Here is a 20,367-nt window from a genome sequence, read left to right as displayed (position 1 = left end):
TCATCCGTGAACAAAACAGTTTTGAAATCAGTCTTCATGTAATGTTTGGCCCACTGGAGCCGTTTCTGCTTGTGTGAAGTGGATAGAGGAGGTCGACAGGATGGCATATGCACAGCTGCAAACCTCTGAAGGACCCTGCATCTTGTTGTTCGGGGGACGTTGGAGGCACAAGCAGCTTCAAAAACTTGTCTGCTGCTATGACAAGGCTTTTTTGCCGCTGCTCTTTCAACCTGACGTAATTGCCTGTAGGAAAGAGTCCTCAATTTGCCCTTATCAGCACGCACACGTGTGTACTGTGAATCAGCTACATACTTCTTGATTGCCAAGACACTTCATCCTGATCATCGCACAATGTTGATTGTAGTCATGCCTTGACCTAAACACTCCACAATTTGTTGCTTCTCAGCAGCCGACACATCCTTTTTCTTTCCCATTTTGGCAGAAAATGTAGGCTGCTTAATAATGTGAGAGAGCCTTCTTAAGTAGTCTTGCCTTTCATTGGACACACCTGCCAAACTAATTAGCACAGGTGTCTGCAATTGCTTACAGTGATATAAAGAGCCCTGACACACATCACCATCAATGAGTTTAACTGACAAACAAACAAATTCTTCCCTTATCACTCCTAAACACTTTTTGCATAATAATTTGGAACGCAGTGTACATGTGCTTTTCCACAAAACACCAGCGGTTCACGTAGTGAATCTTACAGTTCTAACTTGCCAACCGTGGTCTGTATGGAATTGTTCAATAAAGGGCCCAAAATTAAGATAACATAGATGGGAGAGGTCTCTATGAATAGGAATTCCTAAGTATTTGATACCCTGTGAGGGCCAGGCAAAGGGAAAGTTGGACTGGATGGAATCCTATATGGATTTGGGGAGGGAGACATCGAGGGCCTCAGACTTCGCTGCATTGATTTTAAAATTTTACCATGTAACAAAGTGATCTATTTCAGCCATAACAGCAGGGATGGATATATGTGATTCAGTGATATATACTAGGACATCATCAGCAAATAGAGAGCACTTGTACTCGGTGCCTCCCACCTCAATCCACCTAATATTGGGGTTATGGCGAATTGATGAGAGCAGGTGCTCCGTCACTAGGATGTATAAGAGAGGGGACAGAGGACATCCCTGCCTTGTCCCATTGGTGATTGTGAAAGGTGATGAAAATGTTCTGACGCACCCCCTGGGCCTTGGGACACCCGGAGCCGGACCCTTTTTGGTGGATGCTGGTGGTTGTAGTCTTCGTGGCGGCGACCCGGTTCCGTGGCTCAGGGCGGTCAAACCAGTGGCGGAACTATTTATGTGGTTTTGATGTTTAAATGTCCGACTACGCCACCCGTGGATTGCGGTCAGAGTGAACCGCCGCTACAGGGCAGACCGCTGAGGCTGGTGTTGTGGGTGCATCAGAGCGTAGCATAACTCCCCACGGGAGGAGTATAGCCTCAGGGCAGTGTATGCGGAGGATGGGGGTGATGGTGCAGGGCAGCAGCAGTAACGACACGGAGTCAGTGATGCAGTCCAGGGCCTTTACTCACAGTTCTTATTATCCAGACCACGTCTGCAGGTAACGGCTGCCCACGTCGTACTGTGCTCACCAGGTGAGGGGCTCAGACAACTCCCAGATAACTTTGGAGCACTTCACAGGACCCCCTTTGTGTGTCCTTTGTCTGGCCTTTCTTACCAACACTTCTGTCCGGCTGCCTCGGGTCTCCTCTTGGTAAACTTGGCGCCAGATTCCCTGACCCTATGTGGTGCCTTCCTAGCGGGTGTAGCGAGGGGCTGCGCCACATAAAATGTCAGAGCCTCCGGTTTCTAGCTGAGGGTCGTTTCTTGCCTCCACTAGTTCGGGGACCGGTCTCCCCCTTTGGCCTGACCCCTCCACGCAGGTGGATTCGGGCGTGCGGTGGCGACTCGCCCGTCCGCACCCCTGGGATCCCTTCATTCCTCGTTCCTGGAGCCTTCTCCGCTCCTCTTCCTTCCTTCTCCCTCTTCCAGGCCTGGGCCTCTGTTACTAGGCCCGCCTCCGGAGCAGAGCTCATGCAGGGCCCCTGCTCCCTGCCACTTCTGCTCAGACTTCTCTGCACTGAACTAAGATGGTGCCCACCTTTTATACTCCCTTCTCAATGCACCCAGGAACTGCTTCCTCCCTGCTCCTGCACTACAGGGTTCCCCTTCCTCAGTGTTCCCTCCCCCCACTCCAGCCAGGGACAGGGACTGTCGTGCCCATCTCAGGGGCATATTGGTCGCCCTGCCCCACGGCAATGTGGTGTAATGCATGCAGGTGTCGGGTCCTGATCCACACTCCATCCTTACCTGAGAGTGAGATATCACACATCTGGGTGAGGTGCAATACGTCTGTAGCAACCGAGACCTCAGGGTGCTACAGTTCCATTTATCTTCAGCCTAGGTGACGTATTGCGATACAGGGCCGTGATTTTGGCTATAAAAGGGTCCCCTAGACCCCTACCCCAAGCTTTTTAAGAGAATCATATATGGCGTGCCAGGAGACTCTGTGGAATGCTTTCTCAGCATCCAACGAGAGTATCTAATTACAAATTTTTAACTGCATCTAGCCCAGGAAATACTTTGTGCCTAGTAGCAGTGTCTGCTAGTCAGCGGATTATCCCGGCTGTTAAGCAAGCTACACCACCTGTAGTTTAGACACTTAATTTTTTCAAAGGAAATGCTTCGGGACCATGGGATACTTAGTGAAGAGCATCAGGAGGCACCCCAAGGCATAGGGGCTGGGACTGGCAGTAGGATGCCTTGCGGTGGACAGCCGAGCTCGATCCTTATAAAAGCTTTTTAACTGCAGCAGCTTTAGTGGACGCTACTGGAGCTGGAATTACCGCGGCTGCTGGCATGAGACTTGCCCTCCAATAGATCCTTGTAAATGGATTTAAAGTGTATTCATTCAAATTAGAGAGACAATTTAAATTAAAAAGCTTAGAGCTGCCTCCACCACAGGGGGGCTCGCTCGACCCACCAGCGGACAGGCACCAGTATTGGGAGAGGGGGGCTGGCCGTCAGGGTTCACCACGGCTCTGGCACAAACCCGGCGACACGGAGGTGGCACGGGCAGGAGCGGACTGGCCGTGTCGGCTTCTCACTTTTTGGATTTTAGAAGGGCATGACATGCCTATATCTGTGTCTCCCCCTCCTTTTACTCCTCCACCTCTTTTATTTTCGCATGACTATATGTACTTGTCACTTTTCCATGTGTTAGTTATGTCTTCTGAGCAGTTTGTAAGCTTTTGGACACCTTTGAAGGTGTTTTCTATGTGTTTCTATGTGTTTTTGTTTGCCTGCCATTGGTTTTAACGGTGTTCGAAGGTGTTCGACGAACAGTTCGACGAACAGTTCGGCGAACACACGGGTGTTCGACGAACCGAACCGAACTCGAACACTACGGGGGTGGCTCAACACTAGTGAACAGTTGCTTACTAAGAGGAGCTACCTCCATATACAATGAAAAAACAAAGTAGCACTCTGTAATGCTGAGTATGTGAATATGAAGTATGAAATATGAATAGCATTACTGCTGTAAAAAATGGAAATAAATGAAAAATATTTGAAAAATTTTAGCGCATGTAAATATGAAGTATGAAATATGAATAGCATTACTGCTGTAGAATATAGAAATAAATGAGAAATCTTAGCGCATAAATTGGCCAATTCAAGTGTACCTGACAGTCGCGATAAGGCGTTTCTCAATATCAGGACCTACCAATGTGAAAACCTCTCTAACGGACATCCGTCTGCTTATGTGTGGGAAAGTAAGCTCCTCTTAGTAAGCACCTGTTCACACCTATTTCTTATAGTGGAAGTGCCGTCATTTTCTTTGTTACTAGATTTAGGCTTTGACTGAGCACTCCACCCCCTTGCTGCAGGTGGTTTTAATTGCATCAGGATCTTACTTTCCCACACATAAGCAGACGGATGTCCCTTAGAGAGGTATTCACATTGGTAGGTCCTGACAACGAGAAACTCCTTATCGCGGCTGTCAGGTACACATGAATTGGCCAATTTATGCGCTAAGATTTCTAATTTACTTCTATATTCTACAGCAGTAATGCTATTCATATTTCTTGCTTCATATTTACCTGCGCTAAAATTTTTCAAATATTTTTCATTTATTTCTATTTTCTACAGCAGTAATGCTATTCATATTTCATACTTCATATTCACATATTCAGCGTTACCGAGTGCTACTTTGTTTTTTCATTAAAAGTACAACCAGTCCCGCAAAAAATAAGCCCTCACATGGCCATATTGCCCAAAAAGTATAAACGCTATGGCTCTAAGAACAAGGGCAGCAAAAAACGAAAATGCAAAAACGGAAAATCCCAAGGTTGTAAAGGGGTTAAATTGCATGCTAATGAGTTACAAATGCAGTGGACTGGGCACTGCGCTTACTGCTCTGATTCCTCATTCCTACCTCCCTACTTTCTGGCTGACAGAGGGATGCAGGAAGCATACAAGCATACAATTTAAACTCTAAATTCTCTAAAACAGTGAAGCAAATTTATACAGGAAAGTTTATGACTTTATTAGCATTAACTCAACATGGGATATAAAATCCTGATGACTGGTTCTTTTTAAGCTTTTAATTGTTTTTTTTCAAGTGTTGGTGGTTGAACTGGAGAAGGGTCTTGGAACTAGACTAAAGTAGTGTCCTCTTCATGATGCAATTAAGAACAAGCAAGATCTTGCTTAAAAAAGTGTTAATATTAAAGACCTTTTCACCTCCTTTGAGCAACAATAGCAACAACAACTGGGTATATTGATGCTAAAGCACTTTTAAGTTTTGGTGGGAGTACTGGATTATATTGTTTCTGCCTTTCTAGAGTACTAGGGGGCAATTCACAATGCAAGGCATTGATGAAAATGTGTTTCGAGCCTAAATTATTTGTCTCCTAAAAGATCTAATAGACATATTAAAGGGTTATTAACAAAATAGAGCAAATATACCTTATCTGTGGGGATAAGATGGTGATCTCTGAGAGTCTGACTGCTGGGAGCCACAGCAATCCCAATATCTGAGTTTTATAATTCCAAGAATAGGGCTATGCAGCTCTCCTGAACTAAAGCCGTCGTCTCACATAGCGAGATCGCTGGCGAGATCGCTGCTGTGTCACGCTTTTGGTGACGCAACAGGACCTCACCAGCGAAGTCGCTATGTATGACACTTTGCAGCGATCAGGCCCCTGCTGTGAGGTTGCTGATCGCTGCAAAGTGTACTGGACCATTTTTTGGTCGTTGCCCTCCCGCTGGTCAGCACACATCGCTGTGTGTGACCAGCGGGAGCAGCGATCAGGCTGGTAACCATGATAAACATCGGGTTACTAAGGGCACACGCGCACCTAGTAACCCGCTGTTTATCATGGTTACGAGCCTGCTAAAGTGAGCGGTAACCTCCCGCTCACTGTAGCAGAGTGGTAACCATGATAAACAACGGGTTACTAGGGGCGTGTGTGCCCCTAGTAACCCGATGTTTATCATGGTTACCAGCCTGCTCCTGCTTCAGCAGGCTGGTAACCGGAGCAGGACATCGTGGAAAGATTCTTTCCACGATGTCGCTGCTCCCCTGATCGTTGGTGAGCCTGCCTGTTTGACAGCTCACTAGGGACCACATAGCGACGCAGCAACGATCCCTGACAGGTCGTATCGTTGTCGGGATCGTTGCAGCGTCGCTAAGTGTGACGGGGCCTTTAGCAAAGGTGACCTTGGGTGGTCTGCACTCTCTTTGTTTTCTATGGGACTGCTGATGTCCAGTGATCAGCAAGTTATCCACTATACAAAGGATGGAGAATAACTTGTTTTTTCTTTGGGAATAACCCTATAAGATCGCTTTTAATTTTTTTTTATGAAATATATACACTGCTCAAAAAAATAAAGGGAACACTTAAACAACAGAATATAACTCCAAGTAAATCAAACTTCTGTGAAATCAAACTGTCCACTTAGGAAGCAACACTGATTGACAATCAATTTCACATACTGTTGTGCAAATGGAATAGACAATAGATGAAAATTATTGGCAATTATCAAGACACACTCAATAAAGGAGTGGTTCTGCAGGTTGGGACCACAGACCACATCTCAGTACCAATGCTTTCTGGCTGATGTTTTAGTCACTTTTTAATGTTGGTTGCGTTTTCACATTCATGGTAGCATGAGATGGACTCTACAACCCACAGAAGTTGCTCAGGTAGTGCAGCTCAGCCAGGATGGCACATCAATGCGAGCTGTGGCAAGAAGGTTTGCTTTGTCTGTCAACGTAGTGTCCAGAGGCTGGAGGCGCTACCAGGAGACAGGCCAGTACACCAGGAGATGTGGAGGGGCCATAGTAGGGCAACAACCCAGCAGCAGGACCGCTAAATCCACCTTTGTGCAAGGAGGAATAGCAGGAGCACTGCCTGAGCCCTGCAAAATGACCTCCAGCAAGCCACAAATGTGCATGTGTCTGCACAAACGGTTAGAAACCGACTCCATGAGGGTGGTATGAGGGCCCGACATCCACAGATGGGGGTTGTGCTCACAGCCCAACACTGTGCAGGACGCTTTGCATTTGCCACAGAACACCAGGATTGGCAAAGTCGCCACTGGCTCCCTATGCTTTTCACAGATGAAAGCAGGTTCACACTGAGCCCACGTGACAGAGTCTGGAGACGCCATGGAGAGTGATCTGCTGCCTGCAACATCCTTCAGCATGACCGTTTTGGCAGTGGGTCAGTAAAGGTGTGGGGTGGCATTTCTATGAAAGGTTGCACAGCCCTTCATGTGCTCGCCAGAGGTAGCCTGACTGCCATTAGGTACTGAGATAAGATCCTCAGACCCCTTGTGAGACCATATGCTGGTGCGGTTGGCCCTGGGTTCCTCCTATTGCAGGACAATGCCAGACCTCATGTGGATGGAGTGTGTCAGCAGTTCCTGCAAGATGAAGGCATTGAAGCTATGGACTTGCCCGCCCGTTCCCCAGACCTGAATCCAATTGAGCACATCTGGGACATCATGTCTCACTCCATCCACCAATGTCACGTTGCACCACAGACTGTCCAGAAGTTGGCGGATGCTTTAGTCCAAGTCTGGGACGAGATCCCACAGGAGACCATCCACAACCTCATCAGAAGCATGCCCAGGCATTGTAGAGAGGTCATACAGGCACGTGGAGGCCACACACAATACTGAGCATCATATTGACTTGTTTTAAGGACATTACATCAAAGTTGGTTCAGCCTGTAGTATGTTTTTCCTCTTTAATTTTGCTGGTGCCTCCAAATTCAGGCCTCCATTGGTTAATAAATTTGATTTCCATTAATGATTTTTGTGTGATTTTGTTGTCAGCACATTCAACTTTGTACAGAACAAAGTATTCAATGAGAATATTTAATTCATTCAGATCTAGGATGTGTTGAGTGTTCTCTTTATTATTTTGAGCAGTGTATATGTATGTGTTGTTAAGACACACTACATTCACATTGTTAAATCTTTGTATCTGTTTCTCTTACAGTTGCACTCAAATTCGGACAAAGGTGATGGTTCTGTGAAATATATATTAACTGGGGAAGGAGCTGGGACAATATTTGTCATCGATGACACAACAGGGGACATTCATGCAACAAAAAGTCTAGACCGTGAACAGAAGTCACATTATGTTCTACATGCACAAGCTATCGACAGAAGAACCAACAAGCCTCTTGAACCAGAATCTGAATTTATTATTAAAGTTCAAGATATTAATGACAATGCCCCTGAATTTCCTGATGGACCCTATGTTGTCACAGTTCCGGAAATGTCTGACATTGGTAAGAAACATATTATTTAATTGTATAAATAGTCTACAGTCAACCAAATGTATTTGTACAGTATGATTGTTAATTAAACATGACATTTTTGGTCAGTTTGGAGCTGCCATACATTTTATTTGATAGTTTGAAATGTATACCCATATTATAATATGTGCCCCACTTCACCGTACATACATAATATTAACTATGTAAGCTGAATATGTTGATGTTATAGAATAAATTAATGTCAAAAGAATTGGATGAAAAAATTTCAATTTGTACAATTATTAGGATCTCACTTAAACCAATATACAAGTATAAGTGTACTTAGTGCATATTACTGTACATTGTTGTCAGACTTTGATCCAGTTATCAATCTGATGTGTATTACCAGAATTTTCCCTGAAATCATAAAATGTAACATGCAAAAGATAATTTAATTTGTTGTAGTGCATTTCTACACAAAATAGCCTACTGTCGGAAATTCCTTCCATTAATAATTTTAGTGGGTGAATCCAATGCAATATTAATAGAGATACACACATTGAACAACTTTTGACTATTTTCCAGAATATTTCCCACACAGTATAGCAATGGGTTTGGCTTTTAATGCAGATCTATTAGTATAATGTATCCTTTTCACTTGAACAGTTCTTGTTTTCTCATAATAAATACTCAGATCAACCATAACATTGAAATCAAACCTAAAATTAAGAATCTTCCTCTTGTGTGGGTGATAAAGCAGCTACTTTAGATGCTGTAAGTTGTGGTTTTCAAGGATTGATTGCTTACTCTATAGATTCTTGATCATATTGGGATGTGTACAATATGGATGCCAAGTCAACGCTCTAATTTCCTTGAGCTGAATTCTTGTGTAAGTTTTATCCGGCCATGAAAGAGTCACCAGCGATTCTTTCTTCATCCACGTTTAGTAGCTACTAATAGAGATGAGCAAATTGATTTCATGTGAATCAAATGTGTGCTATTTTTTTTTGAATACCCGAAAAACTGAAAATGTGAACAATTTGTGATTTAATTTGCCTAAAATTGTTATTAACCAGAGAAAGATCAGTCTCTAGTGCAACTGGGTGGGTTTCCCTGCAAGGCCTTGAAGCTACTATATCATGTGGTATAGAACAGCAAATCATAGCCTGTATAAAGCAGAAGTAGGAAATACAGCAGCCATTTTGTGGTGAATCTGGATAGTCAGATGACATAGAATATAAAAATATGAAGACAAAACCATAAAACAGTGAAGAAACCATACAGATAGTGTGTGACAGCACAGCAGTGAAGAAAGGTTTACATCCATTTACTCATAGCCATATACAGTATGTTTTGGTCACTTTGATGTTACTAAGGCTGCTATGAGGATAGATTACTTGAAAGGTGTTGGATAAAGTCTTAGGAAACCTTAGAGTGTTATAAACATCTATTCACGATATTTGGAGTAATTGCAATCTAATGTAAATTGATTAAAAACAAATAAAATTTTAGAGAAAACTTCTGTGAAACTTAAAAATCTGAGTTCCAAAATACCCCAGCTTTTATCAGGTAACATTGTAACAAGTTAGTCAATGTTATACAGATCAGCTGTCAGTGGATGTACTGCAATGACCGATGCAATTACTGATCAGTCTATGTATATGTAGTTATTTCAAGATTTCTCTGGTTACTTGGTATCAAGGAGAAAAATCCCTTTCAAAATGTTTCCCAGTATAAAACACAGCTCCATGTTTTAATAACACATGCACTCGAACAGAATAATAGTCAAATTATTATTTCAGGTTTGTATTTCATCCTCTTTATATTCTAGATAGATTATGTTCATTCTATGCCATTTGTTCTCAAAATTGTAGAACGCAGTATTTGAAATGCATAGTACGCTGCCATTACCAGTGATGAGAGCTAAAGCCATGCCAGACAGTATAAATTTAGCACTTTGATGAATAAAATTTGCATATTTATTTGACAGTAGAAATAATATAAAATAGACTTGATATTTCTTTATGTTCTGCTGGTGGTAGAATTAAACCATCAAAAATGTATACAAGGAAAATTCCAACCCTTTTATTATGCTACACGGGAGAGTCGGTATAATTAGTTGTGAGCTGCTTCAATTTAATCCTACTTTATAGAGATGTGTTACAGTATGAGAAACAACAACAGAGAAAACTATGTATAAGACCTCAAACACAATTATGTTCAAACATAATCAATCTATCCTGTTAGTTCCTATGGATAGATTGCAATAAATTTGTACAAGCAAAAAAGCATTTTTATGTTCAACTCTTTTTCTAGGAACTATGTACTTGCACCCCCTTTCTCCAATATGCACCCCAGTACTGTACCCTATACAAGAATCTTTCTGCCTTATATTTATGTTACTCCACTTTACATCTATAGTTACTATAACTGTCATAAATCTAAACCGATCTGTAGAGTATTTAGGGAACACTAATCACAGATATGTACAGTACTGGCACTTGTTGTGTATTAGAAGATAAAGTGAGGTTTTCAGATGCGAATGATAGCAGTGGAATTAAAATGGAAAGAATGATAGAATACATCTCAATGTATTGTATGTTTATGAAAAATCGCTCATTATTGAAATGCATCTTCCAATATTTATCTAAACTGTCAGCATTTTATAATGAGTTTTCAATAAATTGATCGCTTAAAATGTATTGTCAGCAAAGCTACAATGTGGCTTGACAAAGAGTAAAGAAATCTAATGTGTGTGTATATATATATATATATATATATATATATATATACAGTACAGACCAAAAGTTTGGACACACCTTCTCATTTAAAGATTTTTCTGTACTTTCATGACTATGAAAATTGTACATTCACACTGAAGGCATCAAAACTATGAATTAACACATGTGGAATTATATACTTAACAAAAAAGTGTGAAACAACTGAAAATATGTCTTCTATTCTAGGTTCTTTAAAGTAGCCACCTTTTGCTTTGATGACTGCTTTGCACACTCTTAGCATTCTCTTGAGTAAGGATTTTTGCTTACTCACATTCATTTTTTGTCAAACTGCGCTGTTTTATTTCTTTGTGTCAGCAGTGGGTTCCTCCTGGGTCTCCTGCCATAGCGTTTCATTTCATTCAAATTCAAATTTCGATGGGTACTTCGCGCTGACAATGATGCACCCTGAATCTTCAGCTTGAATTTCTTTGGAACTTGATTGAGGCTTCCGGACTATTTGTCATCATTTCACCATCATCAATCTTTGCAATCTTAGCTACAGTGCCATGTGTTGTAAACTTCTTAATTATGTTGCACACCGTGGACAAAGGAACATCAAGATCTCTGAAGATGAACTTGTAACCTTCAGATTGTTTACATATTTTAATAGCTTTAGTTCTCAAGTCCTCAGACTGTTCTCTTCTACCCTTTCTATTCTCCATGCTTAGTATGGCAAACACAGACACACAATGCAAAGATTGAGTCAATGTCTTCCCTTTTTATCTGGTTTCAGGTGCTAGATTCCATAATTGCAATAATTTTCTGGGAGAAATATTTTATTTTCTGGAACAATTTCAACGGTACCAAAACTTTTGTCCATGACTGAATATATGCATATATATTCATATATGATTTATTGGAGAAATCAAAAGGATGCACAAGACATTTAAAGTGTGCATAATTATTCTTGAAGAGTCCTATACTCAGCAAGCCATTTCCCATTTTGCAAGATTATTTCAAGGGCTGTGAAGGTTTTATAATAAAACCACCTCACCTATCCTTTGGTGGCAGCTCTGTCTATATTGACCATGCCTCATGCGGTCAAATGAGTGCCTTATTTCATGTCACACCTCACGTGACCATGTGTGGCCTAATACAGGTGAGCAGCAGATCTAGGACAGGTGAGTATAATTTTTGTTCTTTTTTTAACCTCTTCCCGGATCTTTGTTTTAAAATCTGAAGAGACCACAGTGCATAAAAAAGTCTATTCTGGGAGATTCATTTAGGACAGACCGAATCGGACTTGCAAGGCCTAATTGAATTTAATCTGCCTGAAATTAATTTTGGGATATTCTCTCAACTCTACTTAATATAATTTATGCCATAGACAAAAGCTTCCAAGCTTGGGCATGGGCATGTTCAGGAGGCTCCACATTGCTCAGATAGAAGATGGTTGATGCTGCTTTTAAAATTCAATGACGATGGGAGGTAGGAGGAAAAGGGAGAAGCTAGATAAAGACAGAAATTCTGCTACAAGTAGAGAAAAACCATCTCACCCAGGCTCTAGGCGTAGAAGCACGGAATCCAAGGGACCACTTATTAGAAGAACAAAATAGAAAAATCCAGCTTCATAAAAATTCAAATTTTTTTCAAAAAGTAATTCCATGATAAAACATCAATCCATGTTATAATATAAACAGCAACACGTTTCGAACTCACACACTACGTTCTTAGTCAGAGCTACATATAAAATGACTGTGAATCATTTATATAGCCCAGCACCAATGAAAATAAAATAGACTGTCACATCACCAACAATACAATAAACAACACAAAAGAGTGATTAAAATGAAACAAAAACATCCTAAATGTTTACAAGAAAATACACAACAGCAAAAACCACATGAATAGAATCATGTTAATAATGAAGCATCGATTCGTTGTGTATGTTCAGTCCATTTGTATGGCATGTGTCCAAATTGTAGATCCAAAATCCCTCATGATACAGCAGGCGCTTCCTTGTGTCTCCGTCCTTAGGATTTGCAATCACCTTTTCTATGCCAAACACTTGCAAAGAAGATGTATCCCAACCATGCTGCTGAATGAAATGCTTGGATGAGTGGGAATTCATATGAATAGTGTCAAAGATGCCAGAGATCAGAGTTCAGAGGTGCATTTTTTAATTTTCGTATTGAGCAGCCTACATAATAATAATAATCTTTTTATTTATATAGCACCAACATATTCCGCAGCGCTTTACAATTCAGACAATTTTACATTGGGGCTCACAATCTACATTCCCTATCAGTAGGTCTTTGGAGTGTGGGAGGAAACTGGAGAACCTGGAGGAAACCCATGCAAACACGTGGAGAACAAACAAACTACTTGCAGATACTGTCCTTGGTGGGATTTGAACTTAGGACCCCAGGGCTGCAAGGCTGCAGTGCTAACCACTGCACCACCATGCTGCCTTACATACATTTTATTATACAAAGTGAATCTAATAATGTAAACTACGTGATCACTGTTACAATTAAAGTAATGTCCAATACTAAATTGTTGTAACCCATTTGCATTAGAAAAATTCTTAGTTATATGTGCATAGCGACATAAACCACATAGATTAAAGCCACATCTGTAAAATCCCTTACAGTTAAGCCAAGTATGGCATCGTTCAATAGGGTTAAGGGAGGCAGGCAATAGAATATTATCCAGAGTTCTGCATTTTTTGCTATCATTGAGCAACCTGAGCTGAGAATTTTGGAGAGAATGCTTTCCTCTTGCAGTAAAGGTAAATATTTCAACACAATATTTTTTATTTCATAAAACTGAGGACTAAATTGAAGAGAAAGGACTGGCTTATTATTTACGTAATTAACCAATGTATATGTGGATTTACAGTGCATTGTGAAAATATTTGGCCCCCTTGAACTTCTCTACCTTTTGCCACATTTCTGGCTTCAAAAATAAAGATATAAAATTCTAATTTTTTTGGGAAGAATCAACAAGTAGGACACAATCGTGAAGTGGAACAAAATTTATTGGATATTTTAAACTTTTTAACAAATTAAAAACTGTAAAGGAGGGCATGCAATATTATTCGGCCCCCTTGAGTTAATACTTTGTAGCACCACCTTTTCTGCGATTACACCTGCAAGTCACTTGGGGTATGTCTCTATCAGTTTTGCACATCGAGAGGCAGAAATTCTTGCCCATTCTTCCTTGCAAAACAGCTCGAGCTCAGAGAGGTTGGATGGAGGGCGTTTGTGAACAGCAGTTTTCAGCTCTTTCCACAGATTCTCGATTGGATTCAGGTCTGGACTTTGACTTGGCCATTCTAACACCTGGATACGTTTATTTTTGAACCATTCCATTGGAGATTTTGCTTTTTGTTTGGGACCATTGTCTTGTTGGAAGATAAATCTCCGTCTCAGTCCCAGGTCTTTTGCAGACTCCAACAGGTTTTCTTCCAGAATGGTCCTGTATTTGGCTCCGTCCATCTTCCCATCAATTTTAACCATCTTCCCTGTCCCTGCTGAAGAAAAGCAGGCCCGAACCATGATGCTGCCACTACCATGTTTGACAGTGGGGATGGTGTTTTGAGGGTGATGAGCTGTGTTGCTCATTGACTTGCATGGCCGAGTGTGATCCGAATATTGAATCAATGGATCAAACTCAGGCATGTTATGATTTTTTCCCCTGAACGGCTCTGACTGAGGAAAAATTCGGACATGTTCATAGTCTCATACAATAACATTGGCTTGGGTGCGATCCAATGTTTTGTTTGATTCCACTCGGACTGAAAAAACGGTCACGTGCACGAGGCCTTACAGTTCTTCATAGAAATTTTCGAGGACCAACTAAAATCTCCTATCTTTGTAATGGGAAATTCTGTCTTCACTGATGACACATTTTACCCATAATTTGAGACTTTTGAGACTGAATTCATGAGTTCAGAAAGAGAAATTTTCGAATAAGATATATGACAAAATCTCTGGTTTTCAGGTGTACTATTGATTTATTGAAACAAAAAACAAAATAACGGGCACTCTTTAGAAGAAGGGCTTAAAGGAACTTTGGAAAAGCAAAACGTTAATTTTGAATGAAGATTATTTAGAAAGTTGATAAACTTTAGATTCCAGAAGCGAATAAATTGTAAAAACAATTCTGTGAAAAGGTGTTCATAACCTCTAAAGACATGTATGCATTGAAATAAAGAACACAATTGAATTCTTTGCAATAACATAAATGGAATTCTGAACTTGTAGCCCTCTGAAATATTCCCTTACATCACCTCAAGTGAATAAACGGCAAATGACAAAGAGAAACAATTGCAAGTCATACGATGTAAATAGACATAAATTGTGATGTGCAATTTGCTACAAGTCACAATGTAGACTCAGCTTTGAACTGTACATAATATGCAATTCTCACACTCTGTATAATGAAACTATTCTACACTGAACTGCCTTAAAAGTGAACGTAAATGTCTAGTGCCATTGCTTTATTCTACTGACAGATGCTGGGTGGTTCAAGCTTGCTTCCTTCTCAAGAACTACTGGACCAATTAAATGTTGGAGCTGACCAACCAACCAAAAGAGAAAGTTTGACGTACTGATTTATTTTCCGACCACAGTCCCTAAAGCGTTTTATTAATTTAATACCAGGTGCCAGGATCCAGTCAATTAGTAGTAGTAGATGTGAACTACATATCCAGCATCAATGTAAAGCTTACAGATAATACTATATCAATCCTAAACAACAATTGATACCACCATGGCTTTTACCCAGGAGTTCCATAATAAGACACAGTTAATCTTGACAGACCTTCGGTTTGCAATCCCTTCTCTATAGGAAACATGGACTTTTTTTATACCATTTTTGCTGGTTGCTTAGTAACCAGTCCTGGTAATCTACTTCACAGGATTAGTTCCAGTACCTGAATAATTGTTTTCTTTTGCTGACAGCTGCTGGAGCCAGCACTGACTGCAGCATTTGTAGTGGAACTAGAATAATCAACTATGCTACATACCAGCTCCATTAAGTGAGAGTCCTGGGAATAAATCTTATTGGAAATGTACCTGGTTGTTTAGGCAGGAATATATACTTGTTTATTAAGGATCAGAAATTACACAACACTTTTGTGAATAATCTTGCACACCCCACTGAACACAACAAAATATAGTGGTTTTTGAAACAAATAACTTATACTTCTGGGATTACATTTTTCAACTAAAAAAAATCGACAGTTTTCTTTATAGCACCAACCAAAAATTGCTCCAATTTTAATTAATTATTGCAATCAAACCCTATCTGGAGCATCTTATATTTAATATTGCAATTTACAATTATTTAGTAGAATTTTCTGAATTATCAATGTTTTCCCACCAGAACCCTATATAGATCTATATACTAAGAGGTCGATCCAGTGTCACTTAAATCTGCATCTGAAGGTGAGCAGCACCCATTATGATGTCCTATAATGTTGAGCCACCCCCGTAGTGTTCGAGTTCGGTTCGTCGAACACCCGTATGTTCGCCGAACTGTTCGTCGAACACCTTCGAACACCGTTAAAACCAATGGCAGGCAAACAAAAACACATAGAAACACATAGAAAACACCTTCAAAGGTGTCCAAAACCTGACAAGCTGCTTCGAAGACACAACTAACACATGGAAAAGTGACAAGTACATACAGTCATGCGAAAAGAAAAGAGGTGGAGGAGTAAAAGGAGGGGGAGACACAGATAAAGGCATGTCATGCCCTTCTAAAACCAAAAACGTGCGAAGCCGACACGGCCAGTCCGTTCCTGCCCGTGTGACCTCCGTGTCGCCGGCTTTGTGCCAGAGCCGCGGTGGACCCTGACGGCCAGCCCCCCTCTCCCAATACTGGTGCATGTCCGCTGGTGGGTCGAGCGAGCCCCCCTGCGGTGGATGCAGGTCTAATCTTTTTAATTTAAATTGTCTCTCTAATTTGAATGAATACACTCTAAATCCTTTTACAAGGATCTAATGGAGGGCAAGTCTCATGCCAGCAGCCACGTAATTCCAGCTCCAGTACCATCCACTAAAGCTGCTGCAGTTAAAAAGCTTTTATAAGGATCGAGCTCGGCGGTCGACCGCAAGGGGTCCTAACGCCAGTCCCAGCCCCTATGCCTTGGGGTGCCTCCCCGATGCTCTTCACTGAGTGTCCCGGGGATCCGAAGCATTTCCTTTGAAAAAATTAAGTGTCCAAACTACAGGTGGTGTGGCTTGCTTAACAGCTGGGATAATCCGCTTACTAGCAGACACTGCTACTAGGCACAAAGTATTTCCTGGGCTAGATGCAGTTAAAAATTTGTAATTAGATACTCTCGTTGGATGCTGAGAAAGCATTCCATAGAGTCTCCTGGCACGCCATATATTATTCTCTTAAAAAGCTTGGGGTAGGGGTCTAGGGGACCCTTTAATAGGCAAAATCACGGCCCTGTATCGCAATACGTCACCTAGGCTGAAGATAAATGGAACATTTTCATCACCTTTCATAATCACCAATGGGACAAGGCAGGGATGTCCTCTGTCCCCTCTCTTATACATCCTAGTGATGGAGCACCTGCTCTCATCAATTCGCCATAACCCCAATATTAGGTGGATTGAGGTGGGAGGCACCGAGTACAAGTGCTCTGCATTTGCTGATGATGTCCTAGAATATGTCACTCAATCTGATATATCCATCCCTGCTGTTATGGCTGAAATAGATCACTTTGTTACATGGTCAAATTTTAAAATCAATGTAGCGAGCGAAGTCTGAGGCCCTTGATGTCTCCCTCCCCAAATCCATACAGGATTCCATCCAGTCCAACTTTCCCTTTGCCTTGCCCTCACAGGGTATCAAATACTTAGGAATTCGTATTCATAGAGACCTCTCCCGTCTATGTTATCTTAATTTTGGGCCCTTTATTGAACAACTCCATACACACCACGGTTGGCAAGTTAGAACTGTAAGATTCACTACGTGAACCACTGGTGTTTTGTGGAAAAGCACATGTACACTGTGTTCCAAATTATTATGCAAAAAGTGTTTAGGAGTGATAAGGTAAGAATTTTATTGTTTGTCAGTTAAACTCATTGATGGTGATGTGTGTCAGGGCTCTTTATATCACTGTAAGCAATTGCATACACCTGTGCTAATTAGTTTGGCATGTGTTTCCAATGAAAGGCAAGACTACTTAAGAAGGCTGTCCCACATTATTAAGCAGCCTACATTTTCTGCCAAAATGGGAAAGAAAAAGGATGTGTTGGCTGCTGAGAAGCAACAAATTGTGGAGTGTTTAGGTCAAGGCATGACTACAATCAACATTGCCAAGACACTTCATCCTGATCATCGCACAATCAAGAAGTATGTAGCTGATTCACATTATACACGTGTGCGTGCTGATAAGGGAAAATTGAGGACTCTTTCCTACAACAATTACGTCAGGTTAAAAGAGCAGTGGCAAAAAAGCCTTGTCATAGCAGCAGACAAGTTTTAGAAGCAGCTGGTGCCTCCAATGTCCCCCGAACAACAAGATGCAGAGTCCTTCAGAGGTTTGCAGCTGTGCGTTAGCCATCCTGCCTACCTCCTCTATCCACTGCACACAAGCAGAAACGGCTCCAGTGGGCCAAACAATACATGAAGACTGACTTCAAAACTGTTTTGTTCACCGATGAGTGCCATGCAACGCTCGATGGTCCAGATGGATGGAGTGGAGGATGGCTTGTTGATGGACACCCCACGCAAACACGGCTACAGCGCCAACAAGGAGGAGGTGGAGTAATGTTTTGGGCTGGAATCATGGGGAGAGAGATTGTCGGCCCCTTTAGGATCCCTGAAGGGGTAAAGATGAACTCCATAATGTATGTGGAGTTTCTCAAACAGCACTTCCAGCCATGGTTCAAGAAGAAGAACCGTGTATTCTGCATCAAGATCATTTTCATGCATGATAGTGCACCGTCTCATGCTGCACATAACACATCTGCATCTCTGGCTGATATGGGCATAAAAGGGGACAAACTTATGGTGTGAGCCCCATGCTCCCCTGACCTCAACCCCATTCAGAACCTCTGGAGCATCATCAAAAGGAGTGTCTATGATGGCGGGAGGCAGTTCACATCTAAGCAACTGCTCTGGGAGGGTATTCTGTCCTCATGCAAAACAATTGAAGCAGAAACCATCCAAAACCTGACAAATTCAAGGGACGAGACAGTTCAGAAGCTCCTTTCGGACAAGGGGTCCTATGTGCAAATGTAACATCACCTAGAATAAAGTTTTGAGTTGAAAACTGTTTGATTTCAGTTTCTAATAACCTGCTAATGCTTATAATTTCAAAAATTGCCATTTTTTTGTTTTTTATTAAAATGAAAAGGTTGATCGAAGAGTGTGGGGGATCTAAGAAGGTGGCAACCCAGTAGAAAGGATTATTCCGAATTCTGACAATCTGAGGGTCATGTTGCAGGTAGTGCAGCAAGAAGGCACTCATGTGTCTTGCACATCTAGGAGCCCCAAAATTATTTTCCGGTCTAGATGCAGCTAAAAATTATTATTAATTTGAAAGCTGGTGGAGCTTAGTATAGATGGCCTAATAGAATCAGTACTGCAAACTGCTACAAGGCCAAAATTATTTTACAGGCAAGATACAGATTAACATGTTTAGTAATTTGAAAGCTTAAAACAGTTGGTGAGGTGATTTTAACAAATCATCAAGCTTTTACTCTCCCCAGGATAACACAGGGGTAGAAAAGTTGTTTCTAATCCATGATTTGTTCATCTTTATGAATGTGAGTCTGTCTACATTATCAGTGGAGAGCCACGTGCGCTTATCTGTCAGCACACCACCAGCAGCGCTGAATACACGTTCAGACAGAACGCTGGCTGCGGGGCATAAGATCTCCAAGGCGTAAGTGGCGAGCTCCGGCCATTTATCCAGATTGGAAGCCCAAAAAGAGCAAGGGTCCAATGACACAGTCATGGCTTCAATGTTTACTTGGAGATACTCCTGTAACATCGTCTCTAGGCATTGACTATGTGTCAGACTTCTTGTCTCCTGTGGCCTTGCAAAGGATGGGCTAAAAAGTGGTGAAATGATTCTGCAAAATTGATGTTACCAGCAGATACTGTGTTTCTGTTACGTTTTGAGAGCTGAACGCTCGACAGTCCCACGGTTGGTAAGTTGGAACTGTGAGATTCATTACGTGCACCACTAGTTTTTTGGGGAAAAGCACATGTAAGATTCTGCAACAGTCTCCGCTGATACTCCTGCATGCGTGCATCTCTTTCTATGGCAGGAATAATTTCAGAAAATTTACTTTTATACCGGGGATCTAACAGTGTGGCAACCCAGTAGTCAGGATTATTTCTAATTCTCACAATTCGAGGGTCATGTTGCAGGTAGTGAAGCAAGAAGGCACTCATGTGTCTTGCGCATCCCGGAGCACCAAGTCCATGTTGTGTTGGTGGTGATGTAACAATCATGCTTCCTTCCTCTGCCCTCTCCCCCCAACCTCGCACAACAGAAATGTGATCAAGGTCTCCCTCATCTGATGAGTCTTCCATCAGTTCGTCCTCCACTTCTTCCTGGGCTCATGCATCTTCCTCACTAGTTTGGCTGCTACCATGCACCCTGGTAAAACCATCTCCCCCACCCTCACATGCCTGCCGCCTTGGTGCTGCCGACCGTCTGGACCTTGCAGATGTTAGCCCTTCCGCATACAACTCCTCCTCCTCTACTTCCTCCACCTCCTCTTGTGCCACTACCTGACTCCGAATTCTGTTTAACATGTGCTCCAGCATGTAAATCACCGAAATAGTCAGGCTGATAATGGCATCGTCAGCACTAAACATCTT

General features: G+C 41.7%; 1 protein-coding gene across 2 annotated transcripts in view; it reads left to right on the top strand.

Annotated features, from left to right (window-relative positions):
• Nucleotides 1–20,367, top strand: part of CDH18 (cadherin 18) — a 1,254,587-nt gene that overhangs the window by 519,086 nt on the left and 715,134 nt on the right. For both annotated transcript variants that reach the window (XM_073678632.1, XM_073678633.1), the window contains exon 3: nt 7,525–7,819. In XM_073678632.1, coding sequence (XP_073534733.1) covers nt 7,525–7,819 — 295 coding nt within the window. The remainder of the gene's footprint in view (nt 1–7,524; nt 7,820–20,367) is intronic.

Source organism: Phyllobates terribilis, unplaced genomic scaffold (assembly GCF_046119375.1).
Source record: "Phyllobates terribilis strain yellow unplaced genomic scaffold, ASM4611937v1 Scaffold_4__5_contigs__length_816908805, whole genome shotgun sequence".
Taxonomy (NCBI): domain Eukaryota; kingdom Metazoa; phylum Chordata; class Amphibia; order Anura; family Dendrobatidae; genus Phyllobates; species Phyllobates terribilis.
The sequence above is the reverse complement of the archived record's forward strand: the minus strand, read 5'-3'. Positions and strand labels throughout refer to the sequence as shown.